General features: G+C 41.9%; 1 protein-coding gene across 1 annotated transcript in view; it reads right to left on the bottom strand.

The window, feature by feature from the left end:
- Positions 1-882: 882 nt before the first annotated feature.
- Slc9a4 (solute carrier family 9 member A4) overlaps positions 883-26,284 on the bottom strand; it is a 50,962-nt gene continuing 25,560 nt past the window's right edge. The window contains exons 5-12 of the mRNA XM_021198946.2: positions 24,979-25,181; positions 24,345-24,431; positions 21,357-21,427; positions 19,407-19,568; positions 12,490-12,586; positions 8,049-8,180; positions 7,245-7,332; positions 883-2,100 (exon numbers count right to left, since the gene is read on the bottom strand). Coding sequence (XP_021054605.1) covers positions 1,745-2,100; positions 7,245-7,332; positions 8,049-8,180; positions 12,490-12,586; positions 19,407-19,568; positions 21,357-21,427; positions 24,345-24,431; positions 24,979-25,181 — 1,196 coding nt within the window. The 3' untranslated portion in view covers positions 883-1,744. The remainder of the gene's footprint in view (positions 2,101-7,244; positions 7,333-8,048; positions 8,181-12,489; positions 12,587-19,406; positions 19,569-21,356; positions 21,428-24,344; positions 24,432-24,978; positions 25,182-26,284) is intronic.

Raw genomic sequence — 26,284 nt, 5'->3', positions numbered from 1 at the left:
AAGAACAATGTCCTTCTTTGATTTTCGTGTCTACTCTTACCATAGGAACCTGGGTAGAAATCACCCAGGCTGTGTGAGTCGGGCACAAAGTTACATGGGTGCTGCCACTAGCTATAGGTCATGACAGAGGACAAGTCCTTCCCCCCCCCAAGGAAAGCAGACCCTGTGCTGGCTTCAGGTACTATTTCAGGACTTTACTTTTGACACCTGGAAAAGAGTAATGTCTGATGACACCATCTCTAATATCCCCTCCAGCTCAGCACTGTGGTCTTGCGTTCAACGTCTATGCATACATAGTCTTCCATGTTGAAGACACAATGATAATAGAGGAAATTTGGTGGAAGTCAAGTACACACAATAAAAAGGGAAAGAAGGAAAAGGTTGCAACTGATAAATGGACAAATGGCAAATCAATCAAACTGTCCTCCTTTGTCATCTGGGCCACAAGACTAAACACATGTGCCCAGAGGACAAGCCAAGTCCCCCATTCCCCACCCACCAAGAGGTGCACAGGGCACCTCCAGGGTCAAGACAGCTAAAGATGTGCTTGATTAAGTCTTATGGGCATGGCGGGGATGGGTAAAGCCATGATGGCAAAGGATATTTATTGAATTGATTGCCGTAGATCTAGTTATCTGGCACAGTAACATTTCAGACATGTCTATTCACCTATAGATGCAGAGACAGAAGGGAAGGGAAGCGTAAGGTAGGAAGAGAGATAAAGAGTAGCTGGTAAAATTAGCAAGCTGAAGTGTGAAGTCCAAGGTCAGGTTTGGAATAACCAACGTGCACAACTCAACTGAAGAATAGTTACTAAACTCCAGAGCAAAACTTCACAAGTTATAAACATACAGCAGATAAATAGTATTATTCATGCCATCGTTATTAAACTGTAGCTCTTATATTGTTAAAATTTATTTTAAATTAACACTAATTATAAAAATAGTATATAGATTCTTAAGACCAGCTCCTAGAGTACAGATCACATCTATCAATATCACTATATCACTGATTAAACATAACAATGTGGAACAAATTTTACGTTTCATTTGAGGTACATTATTGTATCTTTGAAAATAAAGGAGTTATTTAAAAAAAAAAAAAAGTTAAAGCCAAAGGCATACAACTTGCAAGGTGACCAATATGCCAGGGGACCATTGTCAACGTGTCTCAATTTGCAAATGCCAGGAGCTGAGCCAGACGAATTTAAAGAGCCCTGCCATTTCTAATTGATTACACATTGCATATCCATACAACTGATAGGAACTACTGACCAATCACGAATAGTTCTGGACATATGCCACGGACCAGAGGGTTGTGGTAGAGGGTTCCTGTGAATTCTAAATGAAAATGCCTTTGTTCTTTGGTTCTTTTCTCAGAGGTGGGTTTTTCTAGAGGCTTCCATCATTATGCATCTCCAAATCCCAGCGTTCCTCTTGATGTCTAGGAGGAGACCAAGAGTGCTTGATGGATTTCTGCAATCGTCAGAGATGACAGGTTACTCTGAGAAGGAGTGATGTTCTCCTGCACACAGGATTCGTCTACAAAGGTACAAGAGTGTGGCTTGGCCTTCAAGTTCACTGTGAGAGTTCAAGTTCATTCACCTGTAGAATGGTGTCCGGAAGTTTAAAAAAAAAAAAAAAAAGTGCGAACTTGGTAATTGTTCCCAACTGTGAGAATTTTCGTTTTATAAAATAGGATTTGGGACTCTGGAAAGAACCAGCAGCCATCTGAGAATGAGGAGCTATTTCCTATGGAGCAAAGGACTGTGGGACTTGTGGTGCTCTCTGGTGTGTCTGTGCTCAGCTGTCCATCTGGACAGGATTGTTGAGGTCTCCTCCTCTGTCTGCTCTCCAGAGTCATACTCCTCGTCCACTGCATAGAACAGCGGCTTGGGCCGGAGGACATCCATCCCGCGCCATCCGGCCTGGTCCTGCCAGCTGGTGTTGCTTCGGTAGCTGAAGCTAAGCGCCTTCTCTCCTCTCTGCAGCCTCTTCATAGGGATCATTGCCTGGGTCGGTCGCCTTTCCTGAAGGGAGCCTGCCCTCGAGTGTGCGCTGAACATCAAGGGCTGGAATCCTGAATCAGTGACATCATCATCTAAGAAGGACACCGTGACAGAAAGGGAAAGAACACTTGAGATCAGAGTTATGGCCAGATGGCAAGAATGCGCGAGACTGCAGCTCCTGCACTCAGTATTGCACCAGCCCGACTTTTCCTTTCAGCATCACAACTCCAAAGGACTGAGAAGGCAGAGCCGGATGCTTGGTATTACAAACAAGTTGAGATTCATAGAAACCTGTGCATTTAGCCAGTCTTCCCTAGATTACTAACAGAGTATCTTTTCACAGTTATGAACTAAGAACCCCGTAAAGTAATTACTATAAAACTGTCTTACCCTCTAAAAGACAAACACTATGCTAAAGGTTCCATCAAAGTGGTTGGTTTTTACTCTGTTTCCATTTTGTTGAGACAAGGTCTTGTAGGATGACCTTGGACTTACAGTGTTCCTCCTGTTTTAGCTTCCAAAGTGAGATTGCGGGCATGAGCCACATGCCTGGCTCTTGGTTTGATGTTTAATCCGTAGCTGCCTAAAAGCTTTACATCTGAGTTCCACTGCTTTGACTTTGGAAATGTAATCTTGGAGAAACAGAGATGGGAGGGGTGGGGGAGCCACAGAAGATGCAGGCTGTGACAGATGCTCCCTGTCGATGTAGAAGATGATGAGCAGATTGCCATGGTACATGAAGATATGGTGAAGCGGAGCACATACCCTCATGGGGGAATGACAATGTGCCTGCCTCTGTGATAATCATTTGCATATTTTACAACTTTTAACCATCAGAGTGGCCCTTGAGATGGGTAAAACTATAGTCCTTATGTCATATGGAAAGTGCCTGAATCTGTTTAAGATGAGGTGACTTTCAACATGATACTGCTGGGACAGATAGGATTAGAGCCATTCCTCTGTATCCTCAGGAAAACACACCAAGATTCACACATGCTCCAGTCTCTCATATAAAATGGCACAGTATCTGCTTATAACTTATGCATATCCTACAATTTTTAAGTAATTTAGAAACTACTTATAGTAACCAGTACATTGCAAATGCTATGCAAATGGTTGTTATATGGTATGTGGGGGAGCAGGGGGTGAGAAAAAGTCTACTTAGATGCAGAAGACAACTGTGCATGTCACATGTATGTTGCTAACCAGCAGGTAGCCACAGGATGCTCGGTTTGGAGTTAATTTCTAAATCTCTATCCATTCCTAAAACACAGTGCCCTTTCCGCCAGTAAACAAAGGAGTACTTTTCACAAATATCACTTCTCGTTTCCTCCAAGTTTTAGGCACATGAATTTATTTTTCCCTTAAACGCTCTCTGCAGAGTTTCAATATTTTTAGGCATTTATTTGTAAATCTGAAAATCCCATTCTTTCTCCCACTTTCTGGTCCCTCCTCAAAAAAACATCAAAAGAGACAAAGGTAAAAGAACACACCTAAAATTAATACTGTCTGCCCAAAGGTAGGTACTGGACAAAAATGTGTCTATGTTACTAGACACGAGAAGATCTTAAATACTTGGCTCAGAGATGCAGCATAATCACATAGGGGGGCTGGCAGACTGATGTAGGGGATGCTCTACTGGAGGAAAAGATAATAGCATCATCTATTTGCTCTCTTTTTTTTTTTTAATCTTTTTTACAATCCCCTTTTATTTGTGCTGTGAGTAGAGCCTGAACCTCAGTTCCTCCAGATCCTTTGGCACTGGGAAGTCTCTCTGAGGTGTGGACATTTCTGTCCACAGGTCCTGCTTGTGGTCTCACTCCAGCCAGTCCTCCTGAGAACTCCCTGTCAGGGGACAGCGGGTAGCAAGCCTCTCTACATCCTTCTAGGTTAATGAAAAGTGAAGCCCGGGCATTTAGCAGAGGCTTTGCTTACAAAGTTGAGCTCAAGGCAAATGACTAGTTCTGCCCAAAATATGAAGGAACGCTCTGCAAAGTAGAAGGTGGAAGGCGGAAGGATGTGGAGTATACCTGGTCCTCTCTCATGTGACTACCTATAGGTAAGCACCCAGGCCTGGAATCCCAGGGAAGAATGGTGGCTACCTCTCAAGCAATATGTGAGTGTCTTGACTTTCCACCTACAGAAGAACAAGCTTAAATACTAAGACTAAATGAGGTACAGGAAGGAACTTCTGCTTGGGGCAGAGTGGAGACAAACCCATAAGGGATTAGCTTGATCCAGTGTGAACTGTTTAGGGCCCCAGACCCAGAGAGCAGTACTTTTGTATCTCTGTACATAAAAGGAACACACACACACACACACACACACACACACACACACACACACTTCCTTAACATTTTAAACATCTCAACCATTTCCAAGAAGAGTTTAATGTACAGTTTAATGACACTAAGAATGGCCATGCTTTTGTGAAATCTTCACCAACATCAATCTCTCAGGAGCATTGTGTGTATTTTCTAATTCAATGGGCTTAAACCTGCCTCACACATACAAGGAATTTTAAGGTGGGGAATCCCCATAATTGTAATACAAAATGAACCCCACAGGCAAAGGAGAGTATACAGGTCTCTAAAACACCATGGAATTCACAGGCATTCTGTGAGGAGCATTCAGATCTTGGTGGGCCTTAAGAGAGTCAGGAAAAGAAGTGTTTTTGTAGTCTCGGTTTGGTTGGCCAGAGACTACACAGTTGAGGAAAGCTTGACACCCAAATTATCCTAACTAAAGTGTCCCTTTTCTTCTTTCACTTGGAGAGAAATTGTTCTCAAATTATCAAAACCTTAGCGACACTGAGGACTCTCTGCATTTCATCCTGATTGCTACCATACTCTCTTTTGGGAAGGAGGGCTGCTATTTTTGTTTGTTTGCTTGTTTTTGTTGTTGCATATATTTTGATATATATATTTTAAAATAATAATTAACCAACTCCAATTTGTGCTGCCCATATATTTCTGGCTGTAGGGCCATCTACTAGAGTATAGTTGATCTAATTTAAAGGAAATTACCTCTTACTCCCCCAGAAACCATCAACTGTCTATAGTTTATCAGTCGGGGTGAGGGGTCATGAACTCCCCACGCTATGCTAAAAGGCTTGATCTTGTGCAGGTAGCCACTGCTTCAGGGAATTCATGAGTTTTAGTCACCCTCTTCCTTTGGTAGGATCCTCCAACCAATAGTGTCTCATTCATACTTTCGGTTGGGGAACAGATGGTGCTGTGAGGTAGGAGATCTATAATGAGCTATGGGAAAGAGGGGGGGGGGATATTATCAAAATACACTGCATGAAGTTTAAAAGAATTGATAAAATATTATAACCAGATAAATGTTAGAGTCCTTTCACTGATTAAATCTAATGAAAACATAAATACATTTCCAAATGCTAAACAATTTCTACCTTCTAGAATAAAGCAGACTCCTCCTCAAGGTTTAGTATTTAGAGTAACCATTTGGCTACTTGCTATAATGCTTATTTACATTTGTATATCCCTGCCCCCAAGAGCCTGCTAGGCCGCCCCATGTCAGAGTCCTGCAGTATTGATGATCACCCCAGAAAATAGCTGCAGAGCTCTCTTGTTTTCTCTTCACTTAAATGGCAAGATAAGACTTGAGTTATTAGAATAAGAAATATATTTTAAAACCAATGTTTTGTGTCTTGGGTTTATGTCTCTCTTCTTAACTTTCTTTACTTTTCTTTGTGAAACTCCCTCATAATATCAAATACCAGAGGGTCATCCGGAACAAACAAGATGAGTGAAACAAAAGTTACTAGTGCAAAGGTTCCTTCAGAAGGAAAGAATCTAGTAACAAGAAGAATGAAACAAAGTTACTAGTCCAAAGACCTCTTCAGAAGGAAGGAATTTAGCACAAAGCTGGCATTTCATTTTACAGAAGATGGTGTTGGGAGAGAACATCATCACGGCAGCCAACTTTAAGGGTATATCTGACTTAGTGCATTTTCAAGGAAAGGGTTGGAATGTAAATAAACAATGATTTTGCTCTATGCAACTGACTAGTATTTTATCATTTAAAATGACAACCTGCATCTGTTGAGATGCAAAATCTCTCTTCTCTAGGTCACTGTCAGGTGAGCTGGGGCACTTGGGGATGGAGCAGACAAAACAATCACTGGCATGTGATTTTATGCACAGGGTGGTGCTGGGCTTTCATGCTTCTTAGAGCATGACATCGGCTCTGCGCAGTCAGGACAGTGTGGAGAGGACTTCAGAAGTCTGCTAACGAAAATGTCCCATAGTGAGTACATCCCAGTCTTTAAAAACAACATGAACAAACAAAAACCATTATTTCAAAGAATAATTGTATTGCCTTCAACAAGTAATTATTTAAGGTCCTATGCCTTCAGTTTGACTACCCAAGGTGGTTTTGTTTTTTTTTTTTTTTTTTTTTTTTTTNTNTTTTNTTTTNTTTTTTTTTTTTTTTAGATTTATTTATTTATTATATGTAAGTACACTGTAGCTGTCTTCAGACACTCCAGAAGAGGGAGTTAGATCTCATTACGGATGGTTGTGAGCCACCATGTGGTTGCTGGGATTTGAACTCAGGACCTTTGGAAGAGCAGTCAGTGCTCTTAACCGCTGAGCCATCTCTCTAGCCCCCAAAGTGTTTTTCTTTAAAAAGGTTTACATAGTTAGAAAATCAAACAGGTAACTTAGCATATAATTATATTGTATATTACCCTTTTCCAATAGAAATAATTTTGATTCATATTTAAAACACACTAAATGGGCTTTTATTAGAATAATAAACATCTTCAATACCTAGGAATCTCACTTTTGTGTTACATGGGAAACCACTAAACAGGAAATATGACTAAATACCTCCAATAAAAGCTAAGCTCATATTTAAATTGCATTGGCCTGTTATAGCAGTCCTGGAGTGAGCCTTTTGCATACATATCTTTAAAGGCACCATGGAAGAGGTTGTGGTGGCGAGATCATGTGACCCACTAATCATTCCCTACCCTTAGAAAAGCAGGAAAAATTAAAAGAGGCTAATAGTATGTGACAAGATTATAATACATCTAAGTTTCTGTGCCCATAAATCAAGTTTTGAGATGTATTTATAAAGGATGCCTTCATTTTGTTCTCAATCATGTTTCTGCATAATATCCTTGATTGTCTCTCTTGGACCCCGGGTCCCCAAATCTTCTCCACCTGACCCCGCCCAGGAGGAAACACAGCAGCCAAATGTGGGTTACCTGTGGATTCAGCAGCCCTTGCTTCTCTCCTTGCTGCCTGAGGATTGCTACAAGGAAAGGAGAGATAGCGAAAGTTCTTGGTACCTGCCTGTGGGCAACAAGAAGAAACACATGCAGAATTATGATACATAGTTTCAACTGACACACACACACACACACACACACACACACACACACACACACAAAGGGAAGGGAGTAGCCCGTTGTGGGGCAGCTTGCTGGGGTTATGGGCATTTAATTACTTGTGTTTAAAGGACAGGTAACTCAATATGTATCCCTGTCCCCAGTGTTGAAAGGATCCTTGTCAACCTTCCCAAGTTACTGTCACAGCCTCACTGAACATCAGCCTTCAAGTCTGTTCTATCCAGGAGTTCCTATATGATGAAGATGATACAGCCTCAGCTAGGAAGATGTCGGGTGCTCACTGGTGCTGTGAAGAGGAGGCTTGGTAGCCTAGACAAAAGGAAATCCTTCTAGAGAAGCTTCTGAGAGGGTCAGAAGCTCTCATGTGAGGAGGAGCCATGCGATGCGATACTCAGCGCTTGGCCACCATGGCTCCTGGGGGTGGACTCAGCTCAGGGAACACTTGGAATCTTCCTTGGAAATCATCTCCTTATACTTCATTCCCAGATGCCTAACCCCCTAGAGTTCTGGATCCAGAGGAGGGGGCTGCTCCAGTCTGTTTCCCCCTAAGGCTTTTCCATCTCTCTGGTAGCAAGTGAAGTTTGAGTGAGTGATTTGCCCTCAGCTGATGAGGCTCTGCCCCAAGGACAGGCCCCGTTTTTTGGTGACAGCCCAACATACCGGCTTTCCCCAGGGCAGACTCTGGCCTTTCCGCATGCTCTCCCTCAAGGTGTTCTGGCGCCGGATCAGGATCTCTTTGGCTTGCTTCTCACTTGTTTGGGGTTTGAGGTTGTATTTGTTGTAGGACAGGGTCTGTACATAGAGCACAGTAACAGTCAGGTAGGAACTCCAGTGTCACCTCCAGTGGCGTCCGAGACAGCCAGAGTAGGTAGCATGGGCTCAGATTTGCCTCTGGCGTGACTGAGCTAGCCCCCATGGGAGTAAGGCTACAAGCAGACTCGGGACTCTCAGACCTGGCTATGGCTGTGGATGGCGAAGCAAGTCTAACCCTACCACCAGATCTCCCTAAGGCACCCACAGACTGTAGCTGTCCTGCACATCCACATTCTTTCCAAGATTATTTTCAGTGCTAAGCCTTTTGATGTGATGGGTAAGAAAAATATTAAATAATTTTGAAATTTCCACAAAGTTTCTGCTTGTAATGAAAGACAACACACACAGAGAAAAAGAGGGAGAGGGGGAGGGAAAAGGGGTAAGGGAGGGAGAAGCAGAGAGGGAGAGGGAGAGGGAGAGGGAGCTGCTTGTGGACGTTGTACATCGTGGTGCGCACTAGGCTCCGCACCACGATGTACAACGTCCACAAGCAGTAGAAAGACTGCAAGACTGCTTACATGGTAGCGTTGACACGATGTGAGAGGCAGAGAGGGAGAGGGAGAGGGAGAGGGAGAGGGAGAGGGAGAGGGAGAGGGAGAGGGAGAAGTTTCCCAGTGAAAATACTCGTTAAAGACCAGAGCCTGAAAGGAACAGCTTGACAAATTTTAAATGACTTTTCCTTCTTGCCTTCACCTCCAACCACTGGAAAGCTACCATGGACCACAGGCTATCCACAAATGTAAGCTTGGTTAACTGGAACTTCTTGTCCCCACTGATGCTCGCTCCAAGTTCATCAGTGAATGTCTGATTTCCTGGAGTTGGTAAGTGATGTATGTGTGCATGTGTATGTGCATGTGTGTGTGTCTGTGTGCATGCGTGTACATATGTGCACATGCGTGCATGTGTGTGTATGTATGTGTGCACCTGTGTGTGCACGTGTGTGCGCGCGTGTGTGCATGCATGTGCGTGTGCTGATAAACTGCAAAGCTCTGCTGAATAAGGAGGTCAGTGTTGCCTGTGTCCTCCTTACTGGTTCGTGGCTTTTTAAAAAATATAATTGCTTCAATAATGACAACAACAACAAAAAAAGGTAGATATTCTATTAGGCGCTATAGCAAGCAGGGGATTAAAAATGAATAACAAAAAAAAATGAATAACTATAAATTCAGGTCTTTCAAAGGCTTACAGCCATCTGCAGGAATCAAGTAGACATTCAGGTGACATAAGACGTTAAAAGCATCAGGGAGGTATCGGGCAGGGTGCTTACTCAGACACACATGGGCCAGGCTCGCTGGACTGAGCCTGCAGCCCTGAGTGGGTTCTACCCTGGAATAAGTACAGGAGGGAGGGACCTGAGAACGAAGGGGTGGGAAGAACTAAGCAACTCTGAGGGAGGGTAGGAGGAACCCCAGGAAAAGACAACAAGTTTGTTATTATGTGAGAGAAATACAGCATCCAAAAACCGGAAGCACGAGCAAGCAGAGGTGACGACAAGCCACATACCACTTGCTAGGAGTGGAGACTTCATCTTCCAGCCAGGTGTGAGTCTGTTGGGGGAACATGCTCTCGGTCGCCATAATACCCAGAGACAAGACATGAACACAGAAACACAGACTTCCAAACAGCCCTTTCACAGGGTCGCATATTAAATACTTATATCATGACTCATCACGGTAACAAAATTACAGTTAGGAAGTAGCAATGAAAATAATTTTATGGTTGGGGGTCGCCAGGACATGAAGAACTGTCTTAAAGAGTCACAGCATTAAGAGAACCACTGCCTTAGAGTCTGGGCGGAGCTTTATTCCTTGATAAGTTTGGGGTGCACCTCTCTGTCTCCATTTTGCTGTGTCTTGCAGCTCCCTATCTCTGCAGTAGTGCCACTGGGAATCTCTGAAATTAGTCCTTCACCTCCCCCCACCCATGGATACCCTATCTTGGAAATGCTAAAAGGACGTATTTTAGAAAGATGTGTCCAGAATCAGAGTGGGAACACCACAGTTTCATATTCTATTGCTTAGGATAGGCTAGAATCTGGCACTATATTCTTTCTTGCCCTGGCCAGAAGTGACAACTAAACCCCATGACAGACTCTTCTAAATTATGCACAGCGATAAATGTCTCCATCCAACAGTTCTGCTCCTATTGTCCAGATGTGAGGACAACAGACAACCTCTACACAGTCTGTGTCAATCCCTCAAGCAGTAGACCATCCATTATACACAGTGGATATTCAGTTGTTCAGGGTAGCATTTCCAGATTTTCCTTTGAAAAAGTATAAGACTTTCATAACTGTAGAAGTGCTTGAGGTAGTGAGAAAAACAGGTGTGTTGTTGTGGGGGGTTGTTTGTTTGTTTGGTTGGTTGGTTGGTTTGTTAACCTGACACAAACTGGAGACACTTTGAAAGGAGAAAGCTCACTTGAAGGACTGTTGATCATATTATCATATTAGTTGTAACCAAGTTTTTGGGACATTTTGTGGATTCATGATTGATGTGGAAGGACCAACCCACGGTGGGCAGTGCCATTCCCTATGAAGGTGGTCCTGGGTGGTATAAGAAAGCAGGCTGAGGAAGCCAGGGGGAGTGAGCCAGGAAGCAGCAGTGTTCCTTCCATCATTCCTGCCTCTGCTCCTGTTTAAATGCCTACTCTCACATCCCTCAGTGATGGACTGTGTAAGCCAAATAAACCCTTTCCTCACGGTTGTTTTTCCTCAATGGTGTTTGTTATTCTGGACTAACAGGGAAGGGGATTCACAGTGAGGTATATTTCCAACAAACTAAGAGTGGAGGCAAAAAGGTACCTGCAGTCTATCATCCCCCCTTACGATCCCACTCACTAATTCTATTCTGATCTGACTCCACTTGATGCTTAGCAATGAACCCTCTAATGAACACAGGCAATATATTCCAGGAAGGAAGCGAGATGCTGCCTAGCTTAGAAGAGAGAATGCTGAAGACAAGATGAAAGAAGAAGGTGGCTATCTGGTTCACCCACACCAATCACCAGGCAAGAAAATGCTCCCCAAGACTTGATTACTGGCAGTATGATGAAAGCAAGTCCACAACCATGGTCCCTTCTTTCCAGATGTCTCTAGTTTGTGTCAAGTTGACAGAATCCTAACAACACGCCCATTTTTCCTCTATATCTGAGGGATGAATGAGAATGTGGGCAGTGGACCATTTCAAAATGTATTGGAGTTTCAGAACTTCAGCCTCCTTCCCCGTATCAAGAAGATGGAGAAAACATTGAGTGCCAGGTACTCAGTGGGCCTGGCTCTCACTAAGCTAGCCACTCTCCACACCAGGAAGTTCTTATCTACTTAGTGGAGGTGAAATGTGATAGCCTTGCTGAACAGTTTCGCTTGGAATGATTTGAAAGCCACAGTGCTTAGTAAGAACACTGTCACCGAGCTAACCTGTATTCCTCCAGCCTTTCCGAAGGAGGCCTTTAATCATCAACACTTCTGATACAGAACTCTGGACTACTGATGTTCACTGGCTTTGTAAAGTCTGGAGACTTAGAAAGAACACGGACCAGGAGCTCAGCAGAGACCTCTTAACTTACATGTATCTTATAACCTTGACTCTATCTGATCACCAAGTTTGCTAACCCTAGCATCTTCTACTTGAGAATGAACAGCTTAGACGGCTTCTTAATCTCATCCAAAGCATGATCTATGCCATTACCAAGAACAAAATCCCTCACAAGAGACATATTTAATCATAGCCAAGAAATAGGATGGACAAATGAACCGTCAGACCCGAAAAGGTTTCTGTGGGGATGACCTTGGTTTACCTGTCATTAACTCAGACCCTTTGCTAAAGACAATGAAGAGGCCATACCAATGTCAGGACCAAAACACCAAGACACCCTATAGTCTAGCTTTCAGCAATATAGCATCCTGATTGTGACCCAATAAACTCTGCTTCTTAACTTTTAGCATAGCTGACCCTACTGGGTAACCCGACGGCTGTCAGAATCCTGGTGCCATCTGTTCTTCACTATGGGATGAGAGCTGCGTCTGTCTTCCCTTTGAGGACAGGCAAATCTATGGGTTCTGAACATTTCAGCTGCAGGGCTGGGGCAGCCTGACCCCTACAGCCAGCATTTGGATTTGCATTTATTCTAAGGCCACTGGTGCCAACCTCACAGCTGCCAACCACCTTTCCCTTCTCCAAACGCAGCATGGAGGTTACTTCAGGGAGGACAGTGTGAACAAGGACTGAAGACCTGGTAGGGGCAAGGCAGGGTAGGGCAGGAGGCGGTGCAGAGGGCTCACACATACTCTTTGCCGAACTTGGTACATGTTTCTTGTCAGAATGTCCCGCATGGACTCCACATCTTCGGGAGAAAGCCGCTTGATTCCCTGTATCTTCTCAGGCCTGAAAACAACAGTGGAGAAAAGCCATTATTTTTCTATCTGTGCAAGAAGTGCTATGACATAACTCTGCGCCTTGCCCCGCCCCGGAGAAATTCCTAAATTCCAGGATTAAATGTGTGCGTTATCTTTCCCGCCACCTTAGTAAATCAATTAAGATCAAACATATGTTTTGACATACATATTTAAAAATCTTGATCCCTTACAGTTTCCATGTGGTTGTTATTGTGACCAATTTCTAAAGGGGGTTTAGCAAGGTTGTGAACACCATCTAATTTATAAAAGACAATAAAAATCAATTTTGGGAAATGATGCCACAAAATATAATCCTAACATTTTGCTGTAAAACTTAGTAGGAAGAAAACAAAAACAAACAAACAAAAAAAACCCACTCAATCAAAGGTTTGCGTGGCTGTTTTTGTTAGTTCTGTGCTCAGATAGACTACACGTTCAAGGACCAACACCATCCACACCACTGCGTTTTGAGCCTCAGTGGTATGCTGGGTTACTAATGTTACATGAGTAAAGTTCTCTGGTAACTGGGCAGTTAGGGGCCTGTGATGGGTAGTTTTAACTGTCAGTTTGAAATGACCTAGAACCCGTACGAAGAGAGCATTACTGTAGACAAACCTGTGGAAGATTGTCTTGACTGCCTACCTGATGTAAGAGGACCCAGACTGAACGTGCAGCTGCCACTCCTGGTCCAGAGCCCTGGGCTGTGTAAGGGCAAAGATCGCCGAGCTCTGAGCATGCGTGCTTGCACCAAGCATGCGCACTTGCCTTCCTTGCGCTGATTTGACTGCCTTGTGACTAGTTGATTCAGGTTTCTGCCTTGACTTTCCTAAAATGATGGACCACAGTGATGTAGAACTGTGAACTAAATTAACAATGTCTCCCTCCATTGCTTTGTATCAGTGTGTTTTTTTTTTTTTTTTTAATCCCAGCAACAGAAATAAAACTAGGGCAGGGCCTTGTTTTTGGTTAAAGAATAATTAAGAAAGGGGAAATCACATTTTCCAAACAGAATCCAACTATTTGTACCCTGAAAGTTAACCCAGCTGAGACACTGGGCATCCGAAGACTTGAAAACCTAGCATCAGGCCAGGTTAGCAATCAATACCCGATTGTCCTGTGGGATTTCAAAGCTTTAGACATAGCTATGAAGAAGAGATCTCAAGTGACAGGTGTATTTGATTACAATCTGGTATCAGTAACCAAGAAAACCTTCACATTACACTGCAAGTATACATTCAGTGTAGACCACAGACATTTAACAAGAAGGAGCTGAAGGTTCAGTCCTCCTTCCAACGCAGCCAGCTTCCTAATGTGCTGCCTACTGCCCAGGTAGTTCTTACTGTACTACTCTCTGCTCACTTCTCAGAAGCATAAAGGCTCCGATGGCTTCCATAGCTCCCTTCCCTGTTGTCAGGATGATTAATCGCAGGGATGAATCATTAATTTCAATACAGGCAGCATTTTAACTACTGTCCCCCAAACTTTACAACCATTGGAAAATAAAAGTGGTTTGGATGTAATTTGCAATTTATAAATCACTTTTATAGGGGGTACAATGGTGTGCGGACTTTATCAATTGCTATCTGCATGATGTCCAACACTGTTTCTATAAAATGACTGAAACTTAGTCGCCATCCTTGGTGACTGTGTGAATGTCCTCCAAAAAAAAAAATTTATTCTGACTTAGGTACACCTGCTCACACAATCTGAACAATACATTCCACCATTATGGGTGTGTGTGTATGTGTGTGTATTACTAAACAGAAATACCAGCTAGTCAAACATTTCTATGTTCCACATTCATATAAAATAAACAAAAAGAAAAAAAACCAATGATAAAGGAAATGGCAGGTGAAACTTGATAGAACAGCAGATCTGGCATTTTCCCCAGCTTGTAAGTGACCACTCCAGGAAGGACCAGGCTTAATTAACGTCCTCTTAGGTTGTTGGCTAAAGTGAGTAACATGGGATGCACACAGCTTCACCTCCCTCTGACTCACACTAATAAGTACCAGCTATGGTTATACAAATGCTCTGCTTCACTTGAACCAGGTGATGTCTGGGGTTGTCTTCATGTCATGTCAGGGACACAGCCATCCCTGGAATACTCACGTCATAGGTGCAAGAAAGACACCGCCCTTAGAAAACAGTATTAGTGGAGATCTTAAGGACCAGTGATTCAGAATATAAAAGGTACAACCCTTTTCTCTGGATCATTTATTCCTTATAGGTAAAGGGGATGACGGTTGCTAATATAAAACAAGGAAATCTAAATTCAATAGCATCTGAATACAAGGTTCACATTTGTCATGAATTCTTTACTTCCTGCTGTCTTTCTCCCATCCTTCCTTTCATGAGATGCTACACCAATGTAAGGAGACTTTAAATTAATTATGAGACCCAACAAGCATTATGTTCACACCATAGTTAAGAATATCAAAAGGTCAACTACTGGACCCTAAATCCTTGAGGATAATAAATCTTTCAATAGTCCAGTCATGAAGTCAGTGACTAGAGATTGAAGGGATGAACTGACGGTCCTTTAGATTTGCAGTTAGTATTCCTCGTGAGTTACTCTGTCTATATGGATGCATGCAGGATTCCTCTTCACAGTTACTCTGTCTGCATAGTTACATGGAGTGTTCTTTGTGAGTTACTCTGTCTGCATGTCTGTCTTACATCCTTTTCAAAGGCCACTTCAACGACCAATTCTATTATGAGTGAAGCATGGCTTACAGGATACATGATATTTTATTGTGGAATTTACATCAGAAACTACATCACATAGTTGTGTATAAGAACGGTGATAAAAGAACTCGATCCTGTCAATGTGAAAATGACTTAAAGAGTTCTTAAACTACTATGAATTTACCTAATTATTAGAAAACACACACACACACAGATGGGTTGGGGAGGGGAAATAGGCAACTAAGAGAACATACTACTTTTTTCAGAAGACCCATCATGAAGAAGAAGACTTCAGCTCCAGGGGGAGTAGATACCACAGGTCTCCAGGGGCACCGCCCACACACAGACACTCACACATACACATGATTTAAAAAGACAAAGAACATGGCATACTCAAACTCTTCAGAGTTTAGAAATAAAATAATTTGAGATTATATAGGTATCCAATCACCTGATAAGTTTATGGCTATTTTAATACCTAAAATATTAATCTCTATAAAATTATCTATGTAACTGAGATAAGGTTGTGTGTAGCTGAGGCTGGCTTTGAACTTCTGCTCCTCCCATCTCTGCTTCCTGAGTGCTGAGATTATAGGCTTCACCACCACACTGAGTGTGGTACTGGGAATCAAACTTGGGGCTTCATACATGCTAGGCTGGTACTATAGCAATAGAACTGTATTTTCAATCCTAACCAAACTTTAAGAAGAAAACTGCATTTCATTTACTTCTCTACTGTGTATGTATGAATATGTGTGCTGGTACACTTGTGCAACAGTGAACTTTAGAGGTCAGGAGACAACTGGTAAGAGTCGGTTCTCTTCTTTTATGCTGTGGGTCCAGAGGATCAAACTCAAGTCATCAGAGGCCTGGCAGCACATACCTTTACCCACTGAGCCACCACACAAGCCCATCAGCTTCAACACTTAGCGCTTTGAATTGCTATTGTTTTACAGTCTCTAACAGTTTACAGAGTCCTGTGTGAGATAGACAGCTCTATATTTAAAAATAACAATACAAATGCATATTCCAGATCTCCCATAGGATAGTTTGAGGATTCAAGTGCTACTGTAAATTATTATGATGTGAGGAAGCAATGGGATTTGACAGAACCAACCTCCTCCAAGCTGCTCCAGCCTTCTCCCGAAGGTTCCAGAACTCATAAACTGTTGCACGACAGTTGCTTAAACTCAGAAAGCAAAGCTATCTATGCGTTTGGCTCTTCTCCTCTCCTATTGGATCCTGAGAGGCGGCTGATTACGCAGCTCTTTCCTATTATTGTATGAAGGCTTGGCTTGTGTTCAGTTTGTTTTGTTCCATTTTGTTTTTGGAATCAACCACTTTGATCTCAGGAGAGGATTTCCTTTTTTCTTGGTGTCCTACAGATTTCTACTGAGATCAAATGAATATAAGTTAAATACTAAAGCCGTAGTCAATACCAACTTTAGCAATAATCTTTCTCACTCCAGTGAACTTGCTTGATTGGGATATATGAGGTGGAAAATCTCTTACTTGTGAGACTCCTAGTAATCTTAAATCACAGTCTGGAGAAATGATTGACTGGGGGGGGGGGAGTGTGCCAAGCAAAACCAGCTTAAAAATAGCCTTGTGGTCAGAACTTTAGCCGTTGTTTATGGCTAATACATCATGATGTTATACAGACTGAAACATAGATGAGATGCTAGTCAGAGATGAGAGAGAAGCACCCTTACATTCCTAGACCAAGTGATCACATAAGTAGGGTGTGAACTGCTTGAGGAAGTTCCTAGTGGTTTGGCTTGTCTGAAACTATCCAGCCTTTCTCTGCCTCTACATTAACTACAGTACATCCTTTGAAGGGTAGGCCACACAGCAGGAGGTCATGTGACACATACTGCTCCTATAGTCACAGTGATTTTTTTTTACTCTTTATTATAACACACTGTCTGGTCTCTTCTATTAAGGGCATGCCTTGTCTGTGTCTGGGACTCGGAAGGGCAGGACCTGTGACTGTATTCACAGTGTTTAGCACACATACTAGGGTGGCTAACAGGCAGGTCATGAGCTAAGGCACAGAGTGTAAGGGGTTAACCAGGAACCTTGGTCAAAAGTAAGATTTAAGGGCATTGTCTTAAAAAGTGAGATAAAACACAAACAGAGAGAAAGAGAGAAAGAGAGAAAGAGACAGACAGAGACAGACAGACAGAGGCACACACACACACACACACACACACACACACACACACACACAGACACTTTGATGAATAAAATAGCAACATGGTGAATGAAAACAGAATCTGCCCTCCCAGGTTTTCCAGGTCGCTTCTGGCTCCACTGTGGCTCTGGGCAGCATTGCCAATAAATATTTGGTAGCACATTCCCGTTTTAGCATCAAGCATCTCCTTTTAGTTACGTAATGGGCAGCACAAAACAAACAAACAAGCCACCCAAAACAATCCCACAGATAAATAAGGTGGAAGCCTTTCCTTTTAGACCAGAGCTCCTTTGGGGACACTTGTTTCCCTCTGTCCCGGGCTGTGTGAGAAGACACTGGTGTTTCGGATCCATTAGCAGATTGGGGGGGGGTGTTGCTTGTGAAATAACACTCAGGCCGTTTGTGACAATTTTATTGGTATCTATTCTTAGTTCTGTTCTCAATCCACTGCCCTGATGTGAGGACATAATTGAAGCTCATGACCAAGTGCCATTAGCTGAAGACAAGGAAAGGAGGGGAGCTGCAGCACCCTTGCCCAAAATATATGCTGTGATTAACGTTTGCAACCCATAAGCCACTGCTCAGAAGAAAGATGGGCATCTTTAGGAGTTAAATCTTGAAATACTGAAGGAACTGTTGTAAAATGTCAGAGAATTAAAGCAGATTTTAAAAATATCCAGCTCTGGGGACAATTGGTTAGCAGATGGTGGAAGATACACAGCAAATAAGGCCTCTCCCCATGCCTTGCTTCCACATGGATTCTGGTTCATATTGTCTTCTTCTCACTTGGAAGTCAGACAGCACTTCCAAGATGGTCATGAGGATTCAAGATGAATCTCACAATCCCACGGAGACTCCCTCTGTTGCAGGCACCTCTTCAACTTTAAAACCCATAAGCTACCACACCTCTTATGGCATCTCATCTCCTCCCTGCCATGATCTGGACAAAGTCTTTTTCAAAGGTCCATGTGTAAAAGCTTGGTCTCCCGGAAGGTAATATTGGGGAGTTCCTTTAGGCCTTTATATGGTGTCATTGGAAGTGGGATCTCAAAGGGGACTCACTTCAGTAACACCTCTCCCACTTTGCTGTTATCAAAGACCTAAGACTTGACCTGAGACTTGAACCCCGAGAACTCTGAGCCCAAACTACTTTCCCTGCCCTTTTACAAGTAGTCTGCTTCGTGTATGTCATTGTAGTGACACAAGAGGATAGTTGTATACCCCACATCCAAGTCAACATCCTAGACAGCTGATACCTCTTCCCATGGAAGTTAGGAGGAAAAAAAAATAAAGAATAAAATAAAATAAAAATAAAAATAAAACAATAGAAGAAAGAGAACCACAGAACTGTGTGGACAGATATTTAGGAAAGGAATTTCTAATCAAGAAGAAAAGGAAGAAATGTAATAAAATATCCTTCACTTAAAGAAGACAACTTTATAATTCTCCCAAACTGGTGTAACTGTGCCTTTGGCAAAACACAAACTGTTAAGAGTTAGACAATATTATTTTATAATTCCTTCCTCATAGCCAAAGCTTATGTCATAATTCTTCGGTTTGAAGCCCATAGCACTACTGGAAAATGAGGGACTATTATGATATGGTATCCAGTGGGGGAGTTTCAGGCCTTTGGGTGCCTGTTGTTAAATGACACATTGGGATATCCATCTCCTCTTCCATAAGATAAATGGTTTTGCCATAACAGTGATCATAATATATCACCTGACCACAGGCCCCAAATCTACTGAAACCCCGATACCATGAGTTTTTAAACAGACTAGCTCAGGCATTTGTAACAGTCCAGAATGTTAACAGCCACCTCTATCTTTCTGCCCATTCACACCTGCTACTTATTTCAAATGGAGTCATGGCTTAGCCAGGAAATTCAGATATTAAAAGTCTAGATCAAAAGGTAGGTGGAACTCACTGATAGGGTGTGGGAGAAGCCATGGAGCTCAGTATCCCAGTCTCTACCATCTCAATGGCCTGTTTCATCTCCAGCTTCTTATACAAAGAAACAATGCTTGATTTTGGCAGGTTCCTCCGGATTAGAATTTTCCGTAAATATCTATGGTCAAACTTCTTGAACCTAAACATAAAAACCAACATCTTTGTGCATATTATGGAAGTATAGATATTTTTCTTCTTTAAACAAATGTCAGCTTAACTCCACTCTGAAAAATATTAAGGCAGTGCCTAAAATCCATCACATTAGAACACATTTTTCAAAAAAACAAAAAACAAAACAAAACAAAACAAAAAACAAAAAACAAAGCGTGTGTGTGTGTGTGTGTGTGTGTGTGTGTGTGTGTGTGTGTGTGTGTATTTTAAATAAAAAACGATGGCCTAGTGGCAGGACTCCAATAAAATCAACTAACTAAAAAGAAAGAGACAAGGTGCAGTCAGGGCAGAAAGTATGAGTAAGAGGAGTCAGGGTAGCTTAGTCTCACTCAGCTCCAACTACAAGAAAACAACTGAGTTGACTGAGGCTTTTGAGAAAGCATTGTCTCTTAAGAGCTCCTAAGAGCAGCTGCTGCACTTACAGTAATGTTGCTCTGTTCAACCAAAAAATGGTACGTTTAATGTGGTTGCTAGTTAAAGGGCAGTTCTGCCTCATTGTGCATCAGGTCACTTTGAAACCTGCCAATTAAAGAAGACAACGACCCCCACCCCAACACACACAAACACACACACACCACACCACACCACACCACACCAATCACTTCAACAGTCTGAATAATGAACAATTTGAATAGGCTCAACTCTAATGATAGCTCCTACTATTGCTTCAGACTTCTGGTCGACCCATTAGCTTAAGCTGCATACACACAGTAGTACCTTAAGAGCCTCTCCAGAATCTCAATTTTCAATGATTCCACTCATTTCACTTTCAAAGGACAGTTGTTCTCCCTGCTTTGGTTTGGAATGGGGCACATAAATTCCTGGAATGTTGGCTTATTATCTAGTGTTTGTTCCCCTGGACATGAGGTAGGCAAAGGCCATCAGTTAAGTTCTCTCAGTATATGGCAGACTGTCCTCCTGAGTTTTGTCATCTTTCCTTTTCAAGTCCCCTGATCTTTTCAAATATGTCACCCCTTGACATTCTGACCGTTGTCCTTTGACCTTCCCTCAAACCTATCTTCACAATGTACTTGACATTTCTCTTGCAGAATCTGTCGTGACCTTGTGCTTTCCAATCCTTGTAGCTGCCATTATCCTGACCCTGTCAGCCACATGCCTCTTGATCTGCCAGGCTCTTTCTATCATGTTGGCTCCTCCTGCTCCCCTCCCATCCTCTCTGTTCACTTCTTCCCAACTTCATCTGATCTCCCATTTCCTCATCAGCTCCATAAGAAGTTCTGAGTCCTGTGTTCAGTCTGCTTCTCTCCACTCCTTTGATATAATTGCACACATGCCCACAGGTAGCTTCTAACTACCTGATGATGACTTCCCATCTGTGTCCAGCCACATTTTTCCTCCTTGAGACTAAAAGAAGTCATTCAAAATGTGGGTAATCAAGAAGGCTCTGGGCATCTCAGAAGAATCAGTGTATGATTGAATCTTAGAGGTCTCCAACTAGGGTTTCTCCAGGCCTTTAATGAGTCACTAAATTTCTCCCCAACTTCATGAAGTTGGTCCATAGTTGAGCTACTTTTGTGATCGGGTATGGGGGGAACTTTCTACTTTCCACCATTTCTTGTGCAGTTCCAATTTGAACCAACCTGTCCCATTCTATGACTCTCATTTTCCATGTTGGGATGCCTAGCTGTTTCCTGTATAGTATAACTCCTAGGTCCTTCATCTTCCTGGCCCACTATTCCTCAATGAGCCATCCTCAAGGAGCCATTATTAGGTAATGAAACCCTACCCTACTTACTTATCTCTCACTTGGTAGTGACTCCACTGCCCACAAACATCTTCAATCCCAGCCTTCAGATGATCCATAAGCTGCCAAACCAAACATAAGAAGATGAAGTAGATGAAATGCTAGTGAAATATGAACTCTAAAAGGTGCACACATGCATACACATACACACACACACACACACACACACACACACACGTACACACTATAAGCTTTGGAGGCTAAGGAAGGCTTTAATTTACTTAAGCATAACCTCTTCATTAGCACTCTGGTCATATCACTGGAATATTTCATGCTTTTTATAGAAATTCAATTCCTCTTTCTTATTGGAAGATTCTGCAGATAAACTTCTGATAATTTACATCACATACAATGAAAACACAGTACCTGGCACTTGGTTTGAGTAATATTTTTCAAGGAAGATACAGAAATTTCTTATTACTGAAATCATGTGAAGGAAAAGTATAATGATTAGCTATTGCTTTCACTGTGAAAAGAAAACCACACTTCTAGTTTCCAAAATATAGCTCAGATGTTCTCTCATAATAAGTACATTTGTATATATTCTTTTTTTTCCACATCAGACAGGTATTGTGTGAATATAATAAGAAGTTTGAGGGAGGCAAAGGCTAAATACCCAATCTTCACACAAATAAACCAATATAAGATCTTCATCTTCATCTTAAAAATTCTATCCTTTAGTCCAGAAATTCAATGCACAATGCCACATTTGTTTTGTTTATAATCATTTATAAGAATTTTAGAGAAGATAGAATTTTAAAATGCTTATAAGTAGATCTATAAGTAATTCAAATTCAAAATTATCCAACTTTTTCCTGGCCTCTGTTTTATTTTGACAAAAAACCTAAATGATGAAAAATTATTATTTAAACCCTTAATTGGTCAACTGTCTTCTAATGATAGTCATAATGTTTATTTTTTCAAGACAAGGTCTCTCTGGATAGACCAGGGTGGCCTGATCTCACAGATCCACCTGCCTCTGATCTTCAAGTGGTATATTAAATATTTGTACAACTAGAGTGGGCCTTAGTCATAACTTTGTACAAAAGAAAAATAAAAAAGAAGTGAAATGCTGAAGATCCACTTAAAGAGAGGTTATTAATTTCTCTAAACAAGGAGATAAGAGTAAAGACAAAAATGTATAATCAGTTTAAAGAATTAACATAGTTTCTAACACTCTCTGTCCTAACCTGTTATATATTCTCAAATAACTTGATGATTTGTTATTTTGATTTCCTGGAATTCATATGTCTTTATTTCCTTGGGTGTCTATTTGTATACTATTCAAGACTAACACATGAGGGCATCACCCATCTCTACAGTATTACAACTATCAGAAGTAGGATCCCTGTGGGGTAGACATCACAAAGAGAAAGGTCTAGTCAGATCATCCTGCTGATCTTGAGTCTCTGGAGCAGCTACAGTGACAAGGCTTCCCAGCCATTGCTTGTATACAGCTATTTTGGGTAACACTTTGTATGGACATGTGCACATGTGTGTTCATGTGTGTATTCATAGGTGTCTTAGTCAGGGTTTCTATTCCTGCACAACATCATGACCAAAAAGCGAGTTGAGGAGGAAAGGGTTTATTCGGCTTACATTTCCATACTGCTTTTGATCACCAAAGGATGCAGGACTGGAACTCAAGCAGGTCAGAAAGCAGGAGCTGATGCAGAAGCCATGGAGGGATGTTCTTTACTGGCTTGCTTCCCCTGGCTTGCTCAGCCTGCTCTCTTATAGAACCAAGACTGCCAGCCCAGAGATGGTCCTTCCCACCCACAAGGGGCCCTTCCCCCTTGATCAGTAATTGAGGAAATGCCCCACAGCTGGATCTCATGGGAGCATTTCCCCAACTAAAGCTCCTCTCTCTGTGATAACTCCAGCTGTGTCAAGTTGACACAAAATTAGCCAGTGCAATAGGTATATACGTGTGTGCTTGCATATGTGCATGGGTATATGTATATGTGTATATGCATGTGTGTGTTTCCTGAATGTGTGCCAGAGTATGTACATGCATATATTCATGAGTGTGTGTACGTGTGTCTGTGTACATATGTGCATAGATGTATGTATGTGGCATAGTTGTGTGTGCAAGAGTGTGTACATGAATGTGTGCATGGGTGTATACATACATCTGTGTGGTGGTATGCCTTTCCACACACTAGTTCTTGTGTCTATTCAAGGGCGTCATTCTGAATGTCATGGTTTTGATACCATGTTGAACTCAAACAGACAAGTAGGAGCCATATTCGTGAGAAACAATGTCTTCAACAGCCTCTAGGATGATATTGAACAGAGCAGTGTGACATCCTTCTCAGGTGTTAACTTGATTAGGCAAGTCCCCCAGTTATCTAATCAAATGCTAATTTGTATGTTGCTGTGACTATACTCTGAGGATCCGAGAGAACTCACCAGCAGTTGCTTTAAACAAGGAGGAAGCTCCTTGTAATCCGAGTAACCCGATTAGATCAGCTGAAGAGCTTCAGGACAGAGCTACCTTGGAATTTTCCAGTTAAAAATCCCAGTTGTTGTGCCGGGTCCAGCACTCAGTGACACAGTATTTGTCTACCATGTGCAGGAACCTAGCCTTCACCCTCAGACCACAACAATAAAGGAAGCCTATAGAGGCTGAAAGAGACAAAGAGTAGATCCTTCCTTAGGGCCTCCAGGAGGGAATCTAGCACTGAAATACCACTAGTGGAACCTAATTCTAGAACTCTAAGATAACACTTGCATTGTTAGAAGCCACCACAGTTGTGTTAATTCCTTACAATAGCAATAGCAATAGTTAAAACAAAAACAAAAACAAAAACAAAAACAACAAAACAAAATAACAAAAATAAAGTGTAGAGCCTTTTAATGGAGCGGGAAGGGCAGGGCAGCGAGTCTCCTGACAGGTGCACAGCCTCCTCCAGGCTCTCAATGGAACGCTGGAAAGCAACATGGTATCATTTATCAGAAAGGGCCAGGTTAACTTACACGGATATGAAGCTCTTCATTGATGGATTCTTTTTTATTGGTCTTTCTGACATCCAGATACCTGACCAGTGGGCCAATTGTGATCCCCTGTATCAGAGATAACAAAATAAAGGGTTTGCAGACAGGAGCATTGTTACTATAGAGTAAAATCATCGAAACTATAGAATGCCCAATTTATATGCATTTGTTTCTAGCGTCTATGTGATTAAGTGCATCAAACTTACTTTAGTTCTTGGTTCTTCTACGTACTCCAACAAAATAGATGTTATAATCTATTTATAATACAGTATCTTGATTTTTTAAAAATCAATCTTCATTAGCTCATTAAGAACTCATTTCACTAAAACAGAACTTTGTTTTAGCAAGTATCAGGTGCCATCTGATTTTCCATAATAAACAGAATAATAATCATTCACTCCTTACCTGGGAACAATTTGATTAATATATCAACTCAAAGGCAACTCAGAAGTTAAAATCTTTCCACGAACTAAGGCCTCTAAGTATTTTAGAATCTATTTAGAGGATCAACCAGAATTCTAAAAACCAGATGCAGCATCTTTACTTACATCCTACAAGTTTAATATATAGCTGTGGAGGAATCTATTTATTTTAAATAGGAAAGAAGTCTACCAACCTGAAAAAATACAGTAAAGTATGTAACTACTAAGGTTGCCGTAACAAACAGTTTCTTCCTAGGAAAAAGGGACAGAGGAAGCAAAAACGCAAGGGAGAAGCTCCCTGCTCCTCTCACACCGCTGTAGAATATGATCAACTGGTCCTTGATGGAGAAGGGGAAAGTCCGAAACTGGTTACTGACATAGAAGAGGGTAAATACGCCTGGAAAGGGGAGACACGTATTAGAGCTGCAGAGCATGCGCAGTCCAGATGCAGAGACTAAGCAAGGCAGTCTGATCCCATCACAGGGAAGACCACTCAGCTCAAGCAGAAGGGAAACCCCTTCTGACTGTGGACTGTACATGACATGATTGCTTATGGCTGGCTTAGTGCTGGAGGTTCAGGTAGACAAACAAGAAAGTTTGCAAGTGTTCAAGGACAGGCATGGGGAACTTCTACTGTCAGTAAGTGTAGCAAGAAATGGAAGTTGGAAGGGAGAGAAGCTGTGCAAAGCATAGACGTGTGTCTCACCATACAGAGTCTCCATGTGTTCCACATGAGAGAAACCCACTACTGACATACTGACCCTTGGTTTTAAAAAAGAAACTTCCTCTTGTTCTCTCTTTATGTCTCCTGGTGCCTACTCTCATATCCCAGAGATATCATAGTTTTTTATCCATCATATTAGACTAGCAGGGACAAGAGAATTCACAAGTGTGGTTGATGGGTTTATTTGAGCTTCTCTTTGCCTGGTAGGCATGTGACTTGGGTTCCTTATCTTTCTATATCATCAGCTATCAGAGACAACAAGAGCATAGTCAGCCCCCAGGTTCCACAGGAAATAGGGCCCAGATTTCTCACAGATGCTCATAACCATGAACGCCCAACTTCCTTCTATTGCATGAAGGATTTGGTTGTAGACTGAACACATTTTCATGGATACTTGAAGCTGTCACTAGATTGTGTATATATTATGTCACTCGGTTGTGTATATACTATGTCACTCGGTTGTGTATATACTATGTCACTCGGTTGTGTATATACTATGTCACTAGGTTGTGTATATACTATGTTTGCTGTGCTTTATTTTTTGGGAAATGATAACCGGAAATTAAAGTCTTTACATGTGAAGTGCAGATGCACTTTTATTGATCTGTGATTGATTGAAATCACAGGTGCAGAATCCATAGATATAGAGAACCAAGTGTACATTCTTGAGTAGGTAGATGAAAAGTTAAGCCAACATTGTTCTCATTAATAGCAGAAATGGTGTCTTGTATACTTAAAGCCTTCATAGTCATTAGCTTTGGTTACAGATAATGAGG

This window comes from Mus pahari, chromosome 5, assembly GCF_900095145.1.
Source record: "Mus pahari chromosome 5, PAHARI_EIJ_v1.1, whole genome shotgun sequence".
NCBI classification, from domain to species: Eukaryota; Metazoa; Chordata; class Mammalia; order Rodentia; family Muridae; genus Mus; species Mus pahari.
Note: the sequence above shows the minus strand (reverse complement) of the source record. Positions and strands in the feature narration are given on the sequence as shown.